We start from the raw sequence: 18,908 nt of genomic DNA on the forward strand, positions 1-18,908 counted from the left end.
GTCATAAAAGCAGTACAAAATCGATGAAGCTGTGCTTGGCGATGATGATAACGGGGGATAAAAGATAGTGTTCATGCCTGTATTTTAAATAAATAAAATTGCTTCTCCCAGGCAAGCAAGAAGGTGGAATTTTGCAAGGCTGGTTAGACACAGCTTTGCATCAGGCGCCTGCACAATGATTTATCAACCATAGGTAGCACAATGATGTAATATACATATAGGTGCAGGCAGCTTATCACACGTATACCTAGCTGTCTGTGTAGAAACCTACACAGAAAACGGGCCAAGTCCTGCTCTGCTTACACCTGAGAAATCTCCCCGCACCGGCCCTAAATCCAGGGGCTTAGCTGTGGGGCCTTTGTCTATGCAGTGTATGCCGTGCAGGGGGAGCCGCACCGCGGGCTGTCGTGCCCCCGCCCCGCTGTGCAGCAGAGGAGCTGCCCGCTCCAGGCCCCCCCCGCGCCTCAGCTGTAGGATTACAACAGGCCTGTCCCAAGCAACCACCGCGCTGCATTTTTCCGCCAACTAATAATTCACGGTGTGGGTGGGGGAGGAGAGGAATGGTTTTTTTCTCGTCCTCCTTCCCCTTTAAGAGGCGGAGGTGAGGGAGTTTGCGGAAGGGAACGATGAGCAACGCGCGCTGAGTGGTCGGCCTGGTCTCGTGACGGCAGCTAGCCCCGCCCCTGATTCTCCCCCCCCCATTCTAGCCCCCACCCCCGCGTTCCATTGTGAGTGCAAGCTCCGCGCGGCCCCGCCCCCACCAGTAGCCCCGCCTCCTTTTTTCTCTTGGCTCATTTCCGGCCGCCGACGCTCGCTTCCCTGTGAGGACTCGGGAGAGTGAAGAAACAACAGCCGCCATTTTGTTTGTGTGTGAGCGACTGAGGGAGGGCGAGAGAGACCGAGCCGGACGGGGCGAGCCAGAGGGCGGGCAGCGCAGAGAGAGCCAGGGGCCCGGGCGGGGAACGGGGAGAGAAGAGAGAGTCCGAGACCCAGCCCCCACGTACATCACTCCAGCCCCACAACCAGCCGCCGAGAGCCAGGCAGGGGCAGTAGGGAGCCTGCGCGCTCGGCCTCCTCGCTCAAAGCCCCGTCCTACCCCGCCCCGGAGCAGAGGAGACCCCCCCTGCGGTCTGTTTAATCCACAAGGGGCAGATTCCCCCTCTTGGCCCGGTATTTTGGAAGGCGTCTAGAGCCCCGTTGGGGCCCCCGCCCCCTATGGCGGAGGCGAGAGGGCGTCCCGGCAGCGCCTGAGCGGCGGTGGGAGAGGCGGAGAGTGACCATCGCCGAGCGCAGGGGGTGGGGGAAGAGAGGAGCCTAACCCCCCGCCCTGCCCAAACCCAGCGCTAATAACCACCCTCAGCCGCTGGGGAGGGGGAAGGTAGCGCGAGAGAAGGGGGGAGGGGCCGCCTGCTTCCTCCTCCTCTTCCTCCTCCTGCTTGGGATCGGTCCCTCCGCTTGCTCTGGGGGGCACCCTGCTCTTCGGGCTGAGAGGGAGCGCGGAGGGGGCGCTGAAACCCGCCCCTGCACCCCCATCCCGAGATCGGCGCTGCCTGCATCAGGACAACAACCCCTCCTTCTTCCCCGCACAACAAGATGTGAAGCGGAGACTCCTGGGACTTATCCTCACCCTCCTCATCCTTCCAGCTCCCCTCTCTGCAGCCATTAGTGCCTGGCGAGGAAGAAGCAGGGGGAGCTGGGGACCCCGCACACGCGCTGTCTTCCTCCCCTCCAGCCCCTTCGCGGGCGGTGGGTTTTTTTTTTTTTTGCAGGGTGGTGTTGGACAGGGAAGGAGCTGCTAGAGGAGGGTGATTTTTTCTCTCTCTCCTTTTTCTTCCTCCTCTCCCCTCCTTCGCCCGCCTCCTTGTGGCGATGAGGAGGAGGAGAACGACGCCGAGGAGGAAGAGGCTGATGGCGGCGGTGAGGCGGCAGCAGGAGGAGGAGACCCCCCGGAGGATGAAGATGATGGTGGCAGAGATGAGGAAGCACCAGCAGCACAACAGCCGGGATTAATTTGACTAAAAACCCACCAGCCTCTTCTCCTTTTTTTTATTTCTGGCGGGGGCGCTTTCCGTGTTCTTCCCGTCCCCTCTGCCTGTGGCCCGGGGGAAAAGGCCTCTTCCCCACCCTATTCCCCACCTTTCCCCCCCGCTGAGCTGGTGCCACCCTACCAGAAACCGAACCCGAGGGGCAGAAAAAGGGGAACTTGGCCCCCCGCGTCCTCCAGATCCGTCGCTCGCTCTCCTTAGTCTTCAGTTGCGTCGGGGGCCCGAGAGGAAGGCGAAGATTTTGGGGATCCCCCGTCTCTCTGCTCGTTGTGTTTGTCTAAAAAGAATTAAAAATGGCCGAGAATGTGGTGGAGCCGGGCCCGCCTTCAGCCAAGCGGCCTAAACTCTCCTCACCGGCGCTCTCCGTGTCCGCAAGCGACGGCACAGGTCAGTCTCAGGGGCCCAGACCCCCTCCCATATCCCAGCTGTACACCTAAAACCCTTTCTCTCGCCTTCTTTTCCCCATCTTTTTTCCTCCAGCTTCACTTCTCCCCTCCCCCTTACTGTCTTTCCATCTGCACCCCTTTTTCCTCTGCACCTATGTGTATTAATCTCCTCGGAGGGTATTTAATTGCTCTTGCCCTTTATTTGTTGGACGTGATTGAGAGGAAAGCTGTTTGGTTTATTATGCATGTGGTCATTTGCAGAAAAAGACTAACAGTGTTACCTTTTTCATCCTTTTCGTTGTAATAATTATATCAAACTCACTCTCTGTGTATCTTAATTCTGATTATGTGCATAAAATATTGCACACAAGCATCCTCTTCATCACTCTTAACTGTGTGTGTGTGTATATATATACACACACACGAATCTCTCTCTTACTGTTTGTTGGCTTATATGTAGGGATTTTATATCACATTTTTTTTTCTAAATAAGGGATTGAATTCTCTTCCATTCTTCAGTTTAGCCCTTGTTTGCATTTTGGTTATTCTATTTACTTTTCTACCTTTTCCCTTCACCCTTTCTCACCCTGCTCTTTCTCAGAGGAAAAGCGGTTCTGTTTTTTGTTAGAAATTTAGCTTAGTCTTAGTTTTTAAAGACCTAGATTGCAGATTTTAGTGATGTGTAGGGCTTTTTAAGAGCCTTTTTATCTTCATGCAAACACATAGCGTTTCATCTTATTTGCATTAAGAATCAATATGGAGCGCAGTTCATTTTGCATCTCCCATTTCTTTGCTGTGAGGCCAAAATGTCTGAAATTCCCATGTATGTTTATTGGGTTGTGAAGATGAAGGGGGCTTTTTCTTTGCAATCCCTGCAAGGATTTTTAACTGTTCTTTTTTTTTAGGGAGGAACAATCCATAGTTGTGCTGAAATCCAGCTAGAGGGTGTAAATTTTGGGTGTCTCAATCCCCAGCAAACATAAACTGTGTGTACTGGAAATTAACAATATGCTGTTCTTCTTTTCACTGCCTCTTATTAAAATGCAGATAAATAGTTGGTCATTTTGCTTTGAGAGTACTGAGCAGCCTGCCCCTAGTTGTTTCTCAAAACTCGCTTTTAGACTTCTTAGCCAAAAGAAAACTTTAGGGACTCCCCCCAACTCTGTCTGTCTCCCCCTGCCATATATTGTCTAGTTAAGGTGGTTGTTCCTTGTAGGCACCAGTTTTCTTGTTCATTGTAATTGTTTGAGCTGCCAGGAAAATAAGTAAAAAATGGCTGGCCATCAGACAGTAAACAAGATGTTTAAATGTCTAGCTTTCAGTTGTACAGTGGTTTAACTGGAATCATCTTAATTAAAAAAATTTTTTTTGCTGATCTTTTCTTTGTTCTGGATTAATGAAGTTTTAACTGGTGTATAATTGTAAAAAAAAGTTTGCCGAGAACTTTTAGAGCACATTAAGGCGTAGGCAGTGTTACAGAGACTGTGAAAGGGGGTGATGCATTTCTGTCCCAAAATCAACAGGTCCAGTCTTCAATTAGAAGAGGGAGATAGGAGGAGAGTTCCTCTTCTTCCACCCTGTCAGACCAATGGTTGATTTTTTTTTTTTAGCATTACTTAGAAAGCAAGTACTTGAATTCAGTAGCCTTCCTATATTTCCTTTCCCTGTCAAGTTGATCATTCAACAGGGGATTATTTTAGTTCAAAATCATATCATTTCTCCCCCCCCAATTCATTGTGTGGAAAGTTCCAAATTTGACTTCAGGCTTTTTTTGTCTGTGTGTGTGGGAGAAATTAGGATACTGTTTAGAATAGTTGGACAGGTGGACACTTTTTATGTATTTGATTGAAAGTATAAAAACACTGGTTGTGCCAGGCTACAAGGAGTTTATTTCTATTTAACAAGTGCAGATGCTCAATATATTTAATATAATGTGAGCATTTTAATCAGAATTGGGTGTCTTAATAGTTGAGGAATCATTGTATAGGTCTGATCAAACACTTACTACATATATTTTAACTGTTTCTTAAGAATTCAGATGTGACATAATAGTGGACAAAACAGAATGTACTTTGTTCATAAGACTTGTATAAACTCAAACTTTATTTCATTCAACAGGTAATGTAGAGGCTTTGGATACTGTAAATTTTTCATATGAAATTACTCAGTTATTGATGAAGACTTCTTTACTCTGGGTTCTCATGTTAAGTAACATATTAACATTGTGGGGGCTTTGAAGCACAGTACTATGTTTGTTACCTGGGCAGTAGTATGCGTTCATCTCACAAGCGCACTTATCTTGCAAAGTTGAATATTACAATGTTTCTTTAAGTCAAAACCCATCATTTGCGGGTTTTATTCCTTCACTTCCATTGCATGACTGTTTTTTGTCTCATGTCATCCTGTTTCCATAAACACCAATTCTCCAGTTTCTACTATATCTTTAGGCTTTTTCCCTTTCTTTTCCCCAAGTAACTTTGAATTAGTGATGTGTAGTGTGGTAGGTCTCAGCTGTAGAATGGGGTGTGTTTCCCCACTCCTAGGATAATGATTGCATCATGCTTTTGATCTTACCTTAATTCTTTACTAGAAACATTACATTTTTTTCTGCAGTAATCTAAATATTAGATTATGAACACGTAAAGAAGTCTGTGAAGTGAGGAGTCAGAAATTTCTGAATTGTTGTGGCCATTTCACCTTGCTTGCAAGTGTGAAGGGGATTCTTTTTTTATATTTCTCACTGTTGGCTTATTTGGTTCAGTGTTAATTTAAAATATGGATTTGGCAGATTGGAGACCTAAGAGCAGTGCTGAGTCTAGTTGAGTTGCTAGAGCTGAAACTAGCAGATGTCAAATATTTTCAACATACAGAAGCCATAATTCATCCCCAATTATGGTGTTTTTTGTTGCGTACCAAGACTATATAGTTAGTTGGTTTTCAGACTGCACACAAAAAAGGAAGGTTTTGGGATTCCGTTTCAGAACACACAACGCATTGGGAGAATTCAAAAGGTGTTCACATGGGTTGCATTAGTAAACCTAATTTCTTTGCTCATCCAGTAGCTTGCTCACTGTCACAGTGCGGGATCTCTTTCTAAGAAGCCTTGGCTGTTGTTTCTGTCCTGTTTTGAAAGTAATGTTTGCTCTGAAGCCGTAGAAAACGGTATAACTCAAGAGCTTTCACAGTTTAAAATTTGTTTATATAAATGCAAAAATAAATTCTAGTAAAGGCTAAATTTCTTGTCCAGAGGAAGAAGCAGGAAGGGAATACTGTATTACCAACCAGCTCAAGTGTTTAACTGCAGGTTCATATCATTTGCCAACACTTAAAGCACTGTTATACCTACTGGATACTGAGGAGTATCAGAAAATCTTGATATTGTGAATAGTTTTTCTTCTAGTAAATTAATGGTTAAACTTTACATTTTGTTTTGTAATCCCTTTAATTCTTAATGCATCCATTAAAAACTCTTGACTTTAGGAGCTGAACATCTTAGATTTTCTCAATAGTTATAAAAGTACTGGTACCGCTTCAGTGCGAACAGTTGACAAAAATTGGTGGGAAGGCGGTCTAATACCTGTCTATGCATGTGAAGCCCTAAGTTGAGTTCTTCAGAGAACACTAAATCTGAACACTTGAGCCAGGTCTATGCTAGAAACTTTTGCTATTATAAGCAATATCAGTTAAGGGTTTTTGGTGACATTTATGTCCTGGCGAAAGCCTTCGTGTAGACTTGATCATTCCTTCATAAAAGTGCTTTTGCTGATGTAATGTATTTCATTTGGGTACCTGGTATAAGCTATACTAGCAGAAACACTGCTTTAAAAAAAAAAGTGTAGCTGCAGCTTTCACTTAGATTCTGTTGCTATATTTATACCCAGCAACCTTTTCTCAGTGTAATCTAGGCTTTGGAGTAAAAGTCTACCATATTTATTTTTCTTAATACTGTAATTAAATGCTTGACAAGTGCTTTATGTAAATTTGGCATCTCAAATAGTCTTCAAAAATACCAAATAGTTTTTAAAGTTCATTTTGGGCAAGACTTCCTTCCATTAATCAGGTGTGTTAAATGGTGTCATGTATTTGGAGAGGGTATCCTGAACTTTGTATTCCTTGATAAATGTCATAACATTGTAGTAGACAGTGCAAGATCTTTTGGTTGTTGGATATAAAAATATTGTTTGAAATGTAAGTTGTAAAATATTAAACAACTCCATTGCCTGAGATAACCGTTAATATACAGATTTGTGGTAGAAGAGATCTGTATGTATATTTGTAGTATGGAATTTAGCATCCTTCAGCTAGGCATATCTAAAAATCAGATTCTATTGATTAACAGCAGCCCATAGAGCCAAATGTACATCCCCTTAATCTCCCTTCCACTTGGTATCCATTTTTTATAAATCTTGATTTTGTTCTCATCTTGACCCTTAATTCTTCTGCATACCTCATACCCAAAGTGCATACCAGGGGTAGGCAACCTATGGCAGTGTGCTGCGTGCTGAAGGCAGCACGTGAGCTGATTTTTTTCAGTGGCACTCACGCTGCCCAGGTCCTGGCCACAGGTCCAGGGAGATCTGCATTTTAATTTAATTTTAAATAAGGTTTTAAAAATGTTTAAGAAGCTTCATTTTACTTTACATACAGCAATAGTTTAGTTATATATTATAGACTTAGAGAAACAGACCTTCTAAAGACATTAAAAGCTATTACTGGCACGCAAAACCTTAAATTAGAGTGAATAAATGAAGACTCGGCACACCACTTCTGAAAGTTTGCCAACCTCTGGTGTATACATTTCTCTCTTGTAGTGAAAACCTTCAGGACTTGCTCCTCTTATAAAAATGATTCGTATTCTCATCTTCTGTCATCTGGTTTACTGTAATTCTTTGTATAGAAGATGTAATTTTCATTGGTTTTTGAAATACGGAGGGTTGTTTCTTCACTAGAAACACCTCACCTCAAATTTTAATCTGGCTCCCTATCTATTTCAGAGATTGATACAAAGTCTCTACCCAGTTTTCAGGCTCCCTCTTGGAGTTTCTCTCCATTTGTCTGACCTCACCTTTTTTCTTTCTAGCCTTCTCTCCTTTCAAGTCTGACTCCTGGCCCCTTTCTTGCACAGCAATCAGATCTTACTCCTGAGTTCCCCTCCCTTTCAACTTTACATGTGCTCTTTCTCTCTGAAACTTGGGTGAGTGAGTGTTGCAGTTCACCTTATTTTCATTTGCTGCCTCTTTAATTGTATAATCAGATAACTTACAGAGTTTTTGTATTATAGCAAATAAAACTATTTTTACTTGTATTAATTACAGCGGTGCATCTGAGACTGTGATAGACATTGTACAGACTCGTAGTAAGTTATAGTCATTCTCTAAAGAGCTTACAGTCTCAATAGACAAGATATGCAAAGGGTAGGGAGAGAGAACAGAGGCATGGAGAGGTGAAGTGACTTGTTCGAGACCATGTAACAGGTAAGTGGCAGAGCCAGGAAGAGAACTTGGGTTTCTTGACTCATGTTCCTGTGCCCTATCACAAAGTCGCACATCTTCACACTCCCTTTACTATGAAATACTGTCCATCAGCAGCCACGCTGTAGGCAACTGTCAAGAAATCACTTGGAAATCTTTATTTTTATAACTTAAATGTATTTTTCACTCATTTTGCTTGTTCTGGTACCAGGAAAAATTAGAGACTTAATTAAAAAAACAAACAAACAAAGACCTGAAATTATTACATATATTTAAATATTAGAAATTATTTAAAAATGAGATTTATTACCTTTCCTGGTGAGACCCAGTTCTACTTTTTTTTTCTCTTCACTGTTTTTGTTATTTGAAGTGTTAATGGTGTCAGTTGTTACAAGAGAAACAGAGAACCCTTAATTTGGGGGTTGGACAGGTAGAAAAGAATGTAATACTGTATTGTTACAGTTGGCAATTATTATTTTAATTTACACTAAATAATTGGTGTGAGGGAACTGAAATAATTTTTAGTTTGTAGTCAAGTGGACTGTCAAGAGCCCTGTGGCTAGAATAAGATTTTTGAGAAGAACAGTAACTTGATATTTCTATGGTGATTGATTCAAAAATCAATGATCCTGCAGACTTCACAACCTTGCATTCCATTCCTAATCTTATACCTATAACTATTTATTTTTCTTTCCGACACTCACTGAATTGCACATGTAAAATTGCAGTGTTCTACACACTTTTTTTAAATTTTAATATTTTAAAATTTAAAATAATATATACACAAGTAAATCTCTATGGAAATATAAATTGTGTGTGTATTATGCAAACTACAAGTAAAAACTAAGTCCTGGGCACTGTACAGTGTAGACACCTGAGATCAGAAGCGGGTGTGTATTACTTAAAAGGAAATATCAACTAACAAATGAATTTCTGAAATTTCAGGAGAAAACCTTGCTGCTGAATTCAGAAATTTTAGATGCTAGAATCCAACAAAACCTAGTTAATTTTAAGTAAATGCGGTTGGGATGGTCTCTTGTTAAATGATCTATTTCAGGCCGAATCCTTAACTCTGCGTAAAAGGAGCCATCAGTTCAGATCCTTAATCAATTCTTTGTTAAAACACTTGTGTAGAGAATTTTTTTTACTAATGCTTGTGGGTTGTGTAGAGGCAGGGAAGATTAAGCATATTACTGGAAGAATTCTGGCTCTTTTCTATGGATTGCTATATCTAAAGTGTACAGCAGTCTTTCTCTGCCAGTGGATTTAATGGGACTTATAAGTATATCCATTGCAAGTTTTTTTCCCCCCTACTTTTGGTTGGTTGTCTCTAGTCTCTCCTCCATGACTTGCCCACATGCTTCAGTGGGACAGTCTTCAGTGCATGCTCTATTGATGTAATGATCTTACTTTAACCGTTCTCTGCACATTAACCAGTGCCCCTCTGTGGAGATTGAGCCCAAAGTCATTTAGATTTGTTATCTGACAAACTAAATAATTTTGCTGATTTGTTTACCTGTCAGCTTAAACTACTTATATGGTCTCCAAGGATTTGGCTTCTCAGGCTTTACCAAAACTGTAGCAGCAGGTTGAAGTAAAATACATCTGTCTCTGCATATGGTTGTATTCAGTGACATGCAAAACATCGTGATCCCACTGAATTTGGATACATGAATCCGACAAGCAAGACATAAACCATAGTTATTTTATACACAGGAACCTTTTATTTGCTAAGCGGTAAAGCAGTGTCCATGGGTATGATCCGATATTTTTCTTAAAGCATGTTTCTTGATATTACGTTGTTGTTATGAATCACAGCACAAAATGACAAATGTCACTTAACTTTTCTATGTATTTTGAAGGCTTTACTTTGTCATATACAAATAACTGTCTTCAGATGCTTTTGTTGTAGGATTTTTTAAAAGAAAATGTTGGCACTTCATTTTTCCAAGAATTCTGAATAGCTCCCATTTTTAGATGGGGGAATTGTAATGGGTGACTCAGCCAGGTGTGTAGTTTTCAGCTACACTTCCATCAGCAGAGATGTGGAATTGATGTGACACTAGTTAGATTCTCTCCACTTCTGTTGTGAAAATGCTGTGTGCAGGAGCAGCGGTAGTATAGGTGATTCACCACTGCTGGTGTGAGGTAGAATGGCAAGAGAAGTTTTTCTCTTTTGTCCTCCTGTCCTTTTCCACAGCACCAGTGCAAAACCATGCCTATATTAGCGCTCTTCCTCCATTTAGGATTTTTTTCAGCAGGATGCTGGAGTTCAGGACCACATCAGTTCCAAGTGTCTGCTGATGTTGCTGGGAAGCATGAGTGAGAGTGAGCCATGGTGATTCTTCTACAAAAGAATTTCTGAAATGTATAGTTGCTATAGATCGGGGTCGGCAACCTTTGGCATGCGGCCCATCAGGGTAATCCACTGGCAGGCCGCGAGTCGTGTTTATGTTGACCGTCCAGAGGCACAGTCCCCTGCAGCTCCTTGTGGCAGCAGTTCGCCGTTCCCGGCCAATGGGAGCTGTGGGAAACGGCGGCCAGCATATACCTGCAGCCTGTGCCACTTCCTGTAGCTGCCATTGGCTAGGAATGGTGAACTGCGGCCACTGTGAGCTGCGAGGAGCCGTGCCTGTGGACGGTCAATGTAAACATAATGTCTTGCAGCCTGCCAGCGGTTTACCCTGATGGTCAGCAACCTTTGGCATGCAGCCTCCTGCTACAGATTAATGTTTTCAACCCAAGCCACTGACTTAGTTTTTCTCTTTGTAGATCGTAAGTATGGGGTGAATAGGTGGGCTGTCCTAGTAAGCTAGAGTACCTTGCAAATAAGCTGTAGACTACTTAAACTAAAGGTCGCAAAGTATGGCAGGGCTACTGACTTTTTTTGGTATTCCAGGTAGAAAGTTCACCCATGGCATAATAGTGAATGGTTGCTTCATTGTGCTTTCTTCTGGTGGTCCACAATGTTAGTATGCTAAAATAGGCTCATTCACCTCTAATTTCAACTTGTACTAGGGCCCATAGTGCTCAGAAAATTGACTCTTCAGTAAAACTTACATATTTGAAAATTGGTATACTTTAAAGCTGGTGTCAAAACTGTACAAATGAAATTCCTATCTGAAGCTTATATATTTTTCTTAAACTATTATTTTGAATCAGTCTAGCTTTACAAAGCCTACGCTATATATAGGTGGCACATCCTTGGCTGAGGAATATACTAGGCCAGGGGTAGGCAACCTATGGCACGTGTGCCGAAGGTGGCACGCAAGCTGATTTTTCAGTGGCAGTCACACTGCCCAGGTCCTGGCCACCGGTCCGGGGAGATCTGCATTTTAATTTAATTTTAAATGAAGCTTCTTAAACATTTTAAAAACCTTATTTACTTTACATACAACAATAGCTTAATTATATATTATAGACTTAGAGAAACAGACCTTCTAAAAACATTAAAAGCTATTACTGGCACGCAAAACCTTAAATTAGAGTGAATAAACGAAGACTCGGCACACCACTTCTGAAAGGTTGCTGATCCCTGTACTAGGCAATAAGTTGATTAACAAAATGTTTCAGTTGATATTAAGCTAGGCTCTTACCTTGGTATATTGCAGCCATTATTAACTATTAATGTCCAAGGCCCCTCATGTTGTTTATAACTTGGGCCAGTAGTCACTGAACAAAACTAATATAGAGGCTTTAAATTGTGTATTTTTAAATCTGGTTTACTCAGATAACTTTTTAAACTTCCCCCTTTAGTTATTGTTAATCGCTTTCAGAATGGTGAATGAGTTGATATGTCTCCTTAGCTCATGTTGGTGAAAAGCACTCGAGATCATTTATAAACCTTAACATTTTATTTCAAAATATTTTAGTGACCAATTAATAACAAAACTTTAACATATTAATCAGTTTAATGTTAAAGTAGTAAAGTTCTCCAGATGTCAAATCCAGAATAAAAACAGGATGGAAACTGGGTTACAACCTCTTTGAATCAGATGGCTCAGTAGTTTTAGTGCTCTTGATTGTGGCACTGATCCAAAGCCCATTTTGAAGTCAGAGTCCTTCTGTTGACTTCAGAGGGCTTTGGATCAGGCCCTGAGTGAACTTTCAGATCACTGTTCTGAGCAAAATGGAATGTTTTCTTTTGAGGAAGAGCTGTGTGGTGATTGTGGGGTGTATACAAATTACGTGGTGTATGAATTTGCACAAAGAATGAGCACCCCAAGATAAATTCTTTTCAGATTGGGCTAGAGCAATAAATGGCCTTTTATAACATTTACTTGTTATCTTTCCCTTTGCAAATTAATTATATCAAATGTGTGACAATTCTCTCCCCCCAACCCCCCCCCCCAAAAAAAACAACCCCACAAAAAAAAACAAAAAACTGGTAGATGAGCTAATATGTACGTCTGCCACTGCATTGGACATTTTCACCAAGAAACTTTGGGTTGCTGCTACGAGCCTCTGTCTGAAACGCTTGGTTTACACTCCTAAAATGGCTTATAGGCTTCTATTTGCGGACTTTCAGGGATTCTGATTACTCTAACATGAGGTATTGAAAAGTTGTTCTGGTTAGGCACAACTGTTGGGTAGGGTTTTGCTTGCAGTCCCAAACTTTGAATTCAGGCATCTTATTTTCCTTTTGATTTCCCTGAGGCAGAATGCTCATGAATACTGCATTACAGTGGGGTCTTTGGGGTGTGATGTGGTGGTGAGGGGAAGCAAAAACCACAATTTCTTACAGTAAGGAGAATTAAAAACCTAATGCCAGAGGCTCTTGGGGTTTCCAAAAGACAAATGGTGTATTAAAGCAAAAAGGTTATAGCTTCCTGAAACAGATCCAGGGAAAAAAAATTGCAGCTTTGGATCAAACCTTCGTATTCTAGGCAAAAAGAGGTGAAGTTACTTCTGGATGTTTAGGGACTAATATCCTAGGATGTTGTGCGGTTTGTGTAGCTGAACTCAATAGCTTTTGTGGCTCTGAATCTTGTACTTTTTTAGGTCTTGTTCAAATTTCTGCCTTTATTTGATCTTAAATCAAATAACTGGATTCTGTCTGAATACAGCAGTGGTATAGTTAATACCTGATTACCCTCTGATTAAAAATGCCCTCCACAATTTTTAAAAAAAGTAGGAAAAAACTATCACTAAATTTCACCTTGAAAGGGATTGTTGCTTCAGAAGGGTTTACAATGAAAATACTATTAGACTCTGTCATAAACCCCATTAAGGGCAAATAAATCTGACCTTCTCTAAATATCATTTGTTAGAATCCTCACTCCTGAATGTTTCCTAGACAGAACAGGGTGGTGGAACTTTGCAAGTATTAAAGGTTGCTGGTGGTGGTGGTGGTGGTTATCCCCAAAGAACAGCAGAGCATCTACTGGCGGTCACACTCCACCTGAACTTCTAATGGCTGCCATCTGAAATTTCCAGTCCTTTCCTTGATCAGTCAGTGATGGAGCTCCCCACAGGAGCTTTGCCTCTTCAACTAAAGTAGCGACTCTTCACTGCAGTTCAATTTCTTGTTGCTTCAGTTTTCCTTTTTACTTCAGTCCCTCCCTGGCTGAGGTTCTTTCTGTGTCACATCTCTCCTTGGAAGAGTAATTTTGTCTCCCCATCAGGAGACCTTTGGGCCCTAATATTGCAACTTTCAGATCTTGTTGGTAGTACTTTGTTTTACCTGGTCCCTAGCTTTATTTGACATTTTATCTGTATTTCAGGGTATTGAACTAAGTTGTTCAGGGCATCTAAATGTTTTGCCTTGTGAGGATCCTTGGCTTATTGTCTTCTCAGCTTATCTTTTTGTAGGGTACTTTAGGTCATGAGCCTCCATTCTTGGATCCCCAGTGTAGCTGCTTAACTGTGAACCCAAATAGCTGGTTACACTATGGTGCTTAGTTGTGTCCTGTGGGTTGGTGTTTTCTTGCTTCTAGGCCTTGTTCTGGATAACTTTCAGGTCTTTCTGCAGAGAGTATCTTGATCTCAGCATTTCACGGCCATTGCTTCTGCCTGAAAGTACAAAAGAGATGCCAAGTTTCATATGCAGTAGCCTGCATTGTGTGACACCCAGCAGTCAGTGTTGATGGTAAAGCTTTGAGGTGCACCTGTTAATGCTTGCAGGGCTCTAGGATTGGAGTCCTAATGGGGCATTTTGCATGGAATACTGAGCGCTTGTCGATAGTTTTGCCTGATGTGGAAGACTGAGTGTGCCAAGTACAAGACAGTGCTGCTTGAAGTGTCTATTGGACAAAGCAGAGAGAAGCGCTGGTATCAAGCCCTGTCCACTCGTTAATTCATTTTATACATCAGAAAGAGCTATTCTACAGTCTGATTTACTGATGCATATCAGGGCTGCTGATGGATTGTTCAGAAGGATGATTGTTCTTTGAAGTCCCACTTTGATACATTCCCATTGCAGTGCTGTAAAGAGGGATCTAGACTGGAGCCTCAAGGCCCTGTCTTGCTTGGTATAAGAATCTACCTCAAGGCTTACCTTGCATGTTCTGTCATCTTAACACAGCTTCTCTGCCAAGATCCTTCAGGCATTTCTGTGCATACAAGACACTGTCATTTCAATTAAACACCTATTCTTTGAAGATTGACTACTTTGAGACCATTGTTCCCATCTGCAGAACACATTTAGGCAATTAGGTCAAAAACCTCCTCAGGTATCTGGAGGCCTCTGGAGCAAGTTCCCAAAAAATTGGGATTATTCCTCCCTCTACTATTAGAAGCTAACCACCCAGAAACTTGGTAGAAAGACCTGTTAATATAAGACCTTGTTTCAGAAACAAGACAGACTAATCTTAATTAAGTGAGGAGAACTTCCTCCAGTTTTCTAATCTGACTGAGATTAGTCTGAGCCAGAAAACATGAAAGAGGGACTAGCTTTGAGTGCCTTCAGCCCATTTGCAAGTTTGCTTCTCTGCTCTGTAATCGGTAAGGACATATTTTGCTTAGAATGTAAACTCCTGTGATGGGGACCATTTTTTGTTTTCTGTTTGTAAATTGCCTTTTTCAGTGTGGTCCTGGTCCCTCACAGGGACTCCTAGGCATTACTGCAATATAAATAATGTTAGAGATACTGTTTTCCACCTTAAATAGGACAACTTTGAGATGCTAGGGCACTGAGCTCCTTGCATGTTAAATTCACCTTCAGGATCTTGATTAGGACTCATAGAACTGGAAGGAACCTCAAGAGGTCATCTAGTCCAGTCCCCTGCACTCAAGACAGGATTAAGTAATAACCTGCTCTTAAAAATCCCCAATGATGGAGATTAACCACCCTGACAGTTATGAAGTTTTTCCTAATGTCCAACCTAAAGCACCCTTGCTGCAATTTAAGTCTATTTCTGCTTGTCCTATCCTCAGAGGTTAAGAACAATTTTTCTCCCTCCTCCTTGTAACAGCCTTTTATGTATTTGAAAACTTATGTCCCCTCTCAGTCTTCTCTTCTCCAGACTAAACAAACCCAGTTTTTTCAATCTTCCCTCATAGGTCATGTTTGTCTATGATCTTTAATCATTTTTGTTGCTCTTCTCTGGACTTTCTCCAATTTGTCCACATCTTTCCTGAAATGTGGTGCCCAGAACTGGACACAATACTCCAGCTGAGGCCTAATCAGCGTGGAGTAGAGCGGAAGAATTACTACTTGTGTCTTGCTTACAATACTCCTGCAAATACATCCCAGAATGATGTTCGCCCTTTTTTTGCAACAGTGTTACAGTAATGTCTGAATTTGAGTAACTTAAGGCCACCTAGGTATCAGGTGAGTCTCAGAATGACTGGTAGGAGGAAAACTGCTCCCAGGCTGAATGCCTGGACGTGCTTCAGGCTGGAAAACTCATAAAACCCATGCAGTACTAAAATGATCTGTGTTAACACAGGATAGCCAGGATCCCCAGAAGAGATGGCTCTCACAGTATGAAAGTAAAAAAGCACCACATTCAGTGCATGACTGAGACCAGCTGGTCTATACCTTGCTTAGTGCCAGCAGGGAATAACTACCATCCCGTTGTAAGGTCAGAAGGCTTCATCTGACTTAACACGTGTATCCCATGGTGTGCAGATAGATCTCAACTTGTTGGAAGTAAGGAAGTTTAAGATGAGCCCTAGCAGTGCAAGTTCTTGGTGGTGTCAGTGAAGTTCCACATATTAATAATGGACCAAGATAGGAGAAGACTGTGTTCTCAAGCTAGTGCAAGAAAGCTGTGGCTGCTGTAAAGAGAGGTGTGTTAATAGCTGGCAGCATGGGGGAGAAGTTAGGGCTGTTGTGTCCCATAAGGCAAGAGAACACATGAGGGAATTGAGTGATGACACAAATTGGCCATTGGTGGCTTACGAGGGTTATGGTTTTGTCCGTAGTCTGTCTGTGAAAGACTGTAGGATTGAAGCAACTTGTTCAGTCTGTACCTTGCTCATGATGTGGTTCCTGATAGGGTAACATTTCATGAGGTGTTTTCTTTTACAGATGAGTTCTATGGTTGCATGGGCAGTAGCTGACAAAGGGACCTTTGGACATAACAGAAGTATCTGCTGTTGGCGCAGTTCATAAGAGAACTGTTGCATATCTTCTTTGCACTTTGAGGCTATTCCACGCTAATGCTTTTTTGTGGGTAACCTTTTGGATATGGCCTAATTAAAAATAGGTCATTTGTCTCAGTAACCCATCGTCAGATACTTAGGGTGAAACATTTCCTCTTCTCTACATCTTCACTTTACCTGTGAACCCAGGGTATTAATAGATCTCCAGATTAACCTAATGTAGGATCCTTCTGAACCACTGTAACACTGAAGGTTGCTTCCTGGGTATTGGTGACTTCTGTGCTTTACTTCAGAGCTTAAACCAGAGGGCCTATTTCCACCATGTAGTAACTCTTCGGTATTTTGGAGGGTGCCATGATGTCTCTAGAGATCACAAATCATTATCTTGATGATCAAATGTCTGCATACTCCCCTACTTTGGTCAGATCTTCTTTGGTGCATTCTGGGTGACAGAGTTAGTTAGGTTGCAGAAGACTCAGTGTGTTGGAAAGCCGACTCCTCTTCCTGAGTTTTGACACCAGGTTCTTGATTAGATGGTCAGTGGCCGAGCCATGCCAGTGCTGATTTGGTCAGAGCCAAAGCAGCCTCCACAGTCTGCCTCAAGATGCATATTGTCTGCAAATAAATATGAATATGAAATGAGCCGTGACTCTGTCATGTGCATAAGTACACATAAAGCCGTACTGCTGAAATCAGTTTCCTGAGGCTGTTCATAATTTGATCCTTCAGTCCAACGGGATCTGCCTGTAAAATGTGGGAACACAAACTCATCGCTGGTCTTCAGACTACTGGTTTGGTTGACTTTGAAAGGAAAATCCTACAATTGGAACATTGTCTGGTGTGTGTTTCCTATCCTTTGGCTGTAAAAGACTTTGTAGATTTGGGTTTCAATTTGACTTTACCTGTCATTAAAAACAAAACAAAATACGGTTATCCTTGCTCAAGTTCACCTCATTTTTTGATTAATACTTACTGCTATTCTCCTGAGACAACCATTTTGTTGAGAAGTGAGAATCTTGGCAAATGATATCTTTCAGGGTGGATTTCATTTAAATCAGATTGATTTAAATCATGATTTAAATCACTAGTCAGGAAGACTCGATTTAATCATGGATTTTTACATAACAGTGCATTCTTGTTGGTTATAACCTCAATACATATTCTTCACAGCTCAGAGATAGATGATGGTTTCATTTTTAGAAGGTACACACTATATATTAAGTGATTTATTTTGAAAAAAAATTGAGTAGTTTTACAGCTATATCAGAAAATGGATGATTGGTTATTTCATTTACCAAAGATAATTGAAGCATATATTTATTAGTTCACCTCCCAGTGACTTATCTCCAGTTCAACAGGTTAATCATTAATATTTGGAGGATTTTCTTGCCATGCTGTATTAGGAGGAGAACATCACCAGACAAACATTTAAATTGTTTTATTTAACTAAGACAACATTATGTATTCTGGATATTTTTCTTCAACAGCAAACATACAATATTTTAACAAAACAAGCATATGAATTTTTGAATTTGAACATTCAAATTTTTTAAAATCAGGTTTGTTTTTGTTAAATGTTTTTTTACTAAAGTAGTTATTGAAATATTAAAAAAACAAACAAAAAACCCCACAAATTAGACAGTGTCAGCCAGGTCAACATGAGAAACGTAAAATATTGGCTTCTGCAGCTAACTGTCGTCTTCACCCTCATTTTCTTGTTTGTTCATAATCTGGAAAAGAAAAACAAGCTTTCCTGCTTTTTCAGGTCCCAAACGATTTCTTAGTTTGGAATGAATTAGTTCAAAGGAAGAAAATATTCTTTCTACACCAGCAGAAGAAGCTACTACTGTTAAAAGTGAGATTATCACTTCCAGAGTCTCTGAATCCAAGTGCTTAAGTGACTTCCACCAGTTCACTGGTGTGACTTTCTTTAATACATCATCAGCAAACATATATTTATTGAATGGTTCACCCTTAGCTCTGATGTTTATTATAGTTGGCATTATGGAGGGATGATTGCTTAATGTCCATGTCATAGCCAACTCCTCCTCTTCAGCAGTTAAGGTTTGGCCCCACTACCGAGTATTGGGAATATTTGCAAGAAAATGAGCTGGAGATAGTGCTTGTCCCATTTATGTTTTTTAATGCTTGTAATTTAACTGTCATTGCATACTTCTCTTTTTAAGATCTCACTCAGTTCCTTCCAAATTTCAACAGCATCAGCAATAAAACAGCTATTTCCCTACATTTTGTTCAAGGCTACAGAAATAGGCTTCAGGGTACTCAGCATGTGTTCAACATTTCTCTTAAGTCCAGTGTTGAGAACTTTGGCTGTGACAGTGCCATCTATTTTTTCACGATTCTGTTCACAAACTTATCAGATTAGGCCAGTTCTTGATTTAGTGATCAAAACACTACTGAGTTCCATCGCACCTCTTGTGGGAGAGTTAGCTTGGTTC

The 18,908-nt window shown here is 41.4% G+C and overlaps 1 protein-coding gene across 2 annotated transcripts in view; it reads left to right on the forward strand.

Moving 5' to 3' along the window:
- The first annotated feature begins 786 nt into the window (after positions 1–786).
- Positions 787–18,908, forward strand: part of LOC120372915 (histone acetyltransferase p300-like) — a 123,187-nt gene continuing 105,065 nt past the window's right edge. The window contains exon 1 of one of the 2 annotated variants that reach the window (XM_039490472.1): positions 787–2,432. In XM_039490472.1, coding sequence (XP_039346406.1) covers positions 2,339–2,432 — 94 coding nt within the window. In that variant the 5' untranslated portion in view covers positions 787–2,338. The remainder of the gene's footprint in view (positions 2,433–18,908) is intronic. The other variant, XM_039490465.1, reaches the window with a different exon arrangement.

The sequence above is a fragment of the Mauremys reevesii genome, linkage group 1 (genome assembly GCF_016161935.1).
Source record: "Mauremys reevesii isolate NIE-2019 linkage group 1, ASM1616193v1, whole genome shotgun sequence".
Lineage (NCBI taxonomy): Eukaryota > Metazoa > Chordata > Testudines > Geoemydidae > Mauremys > Mauremys reevesii.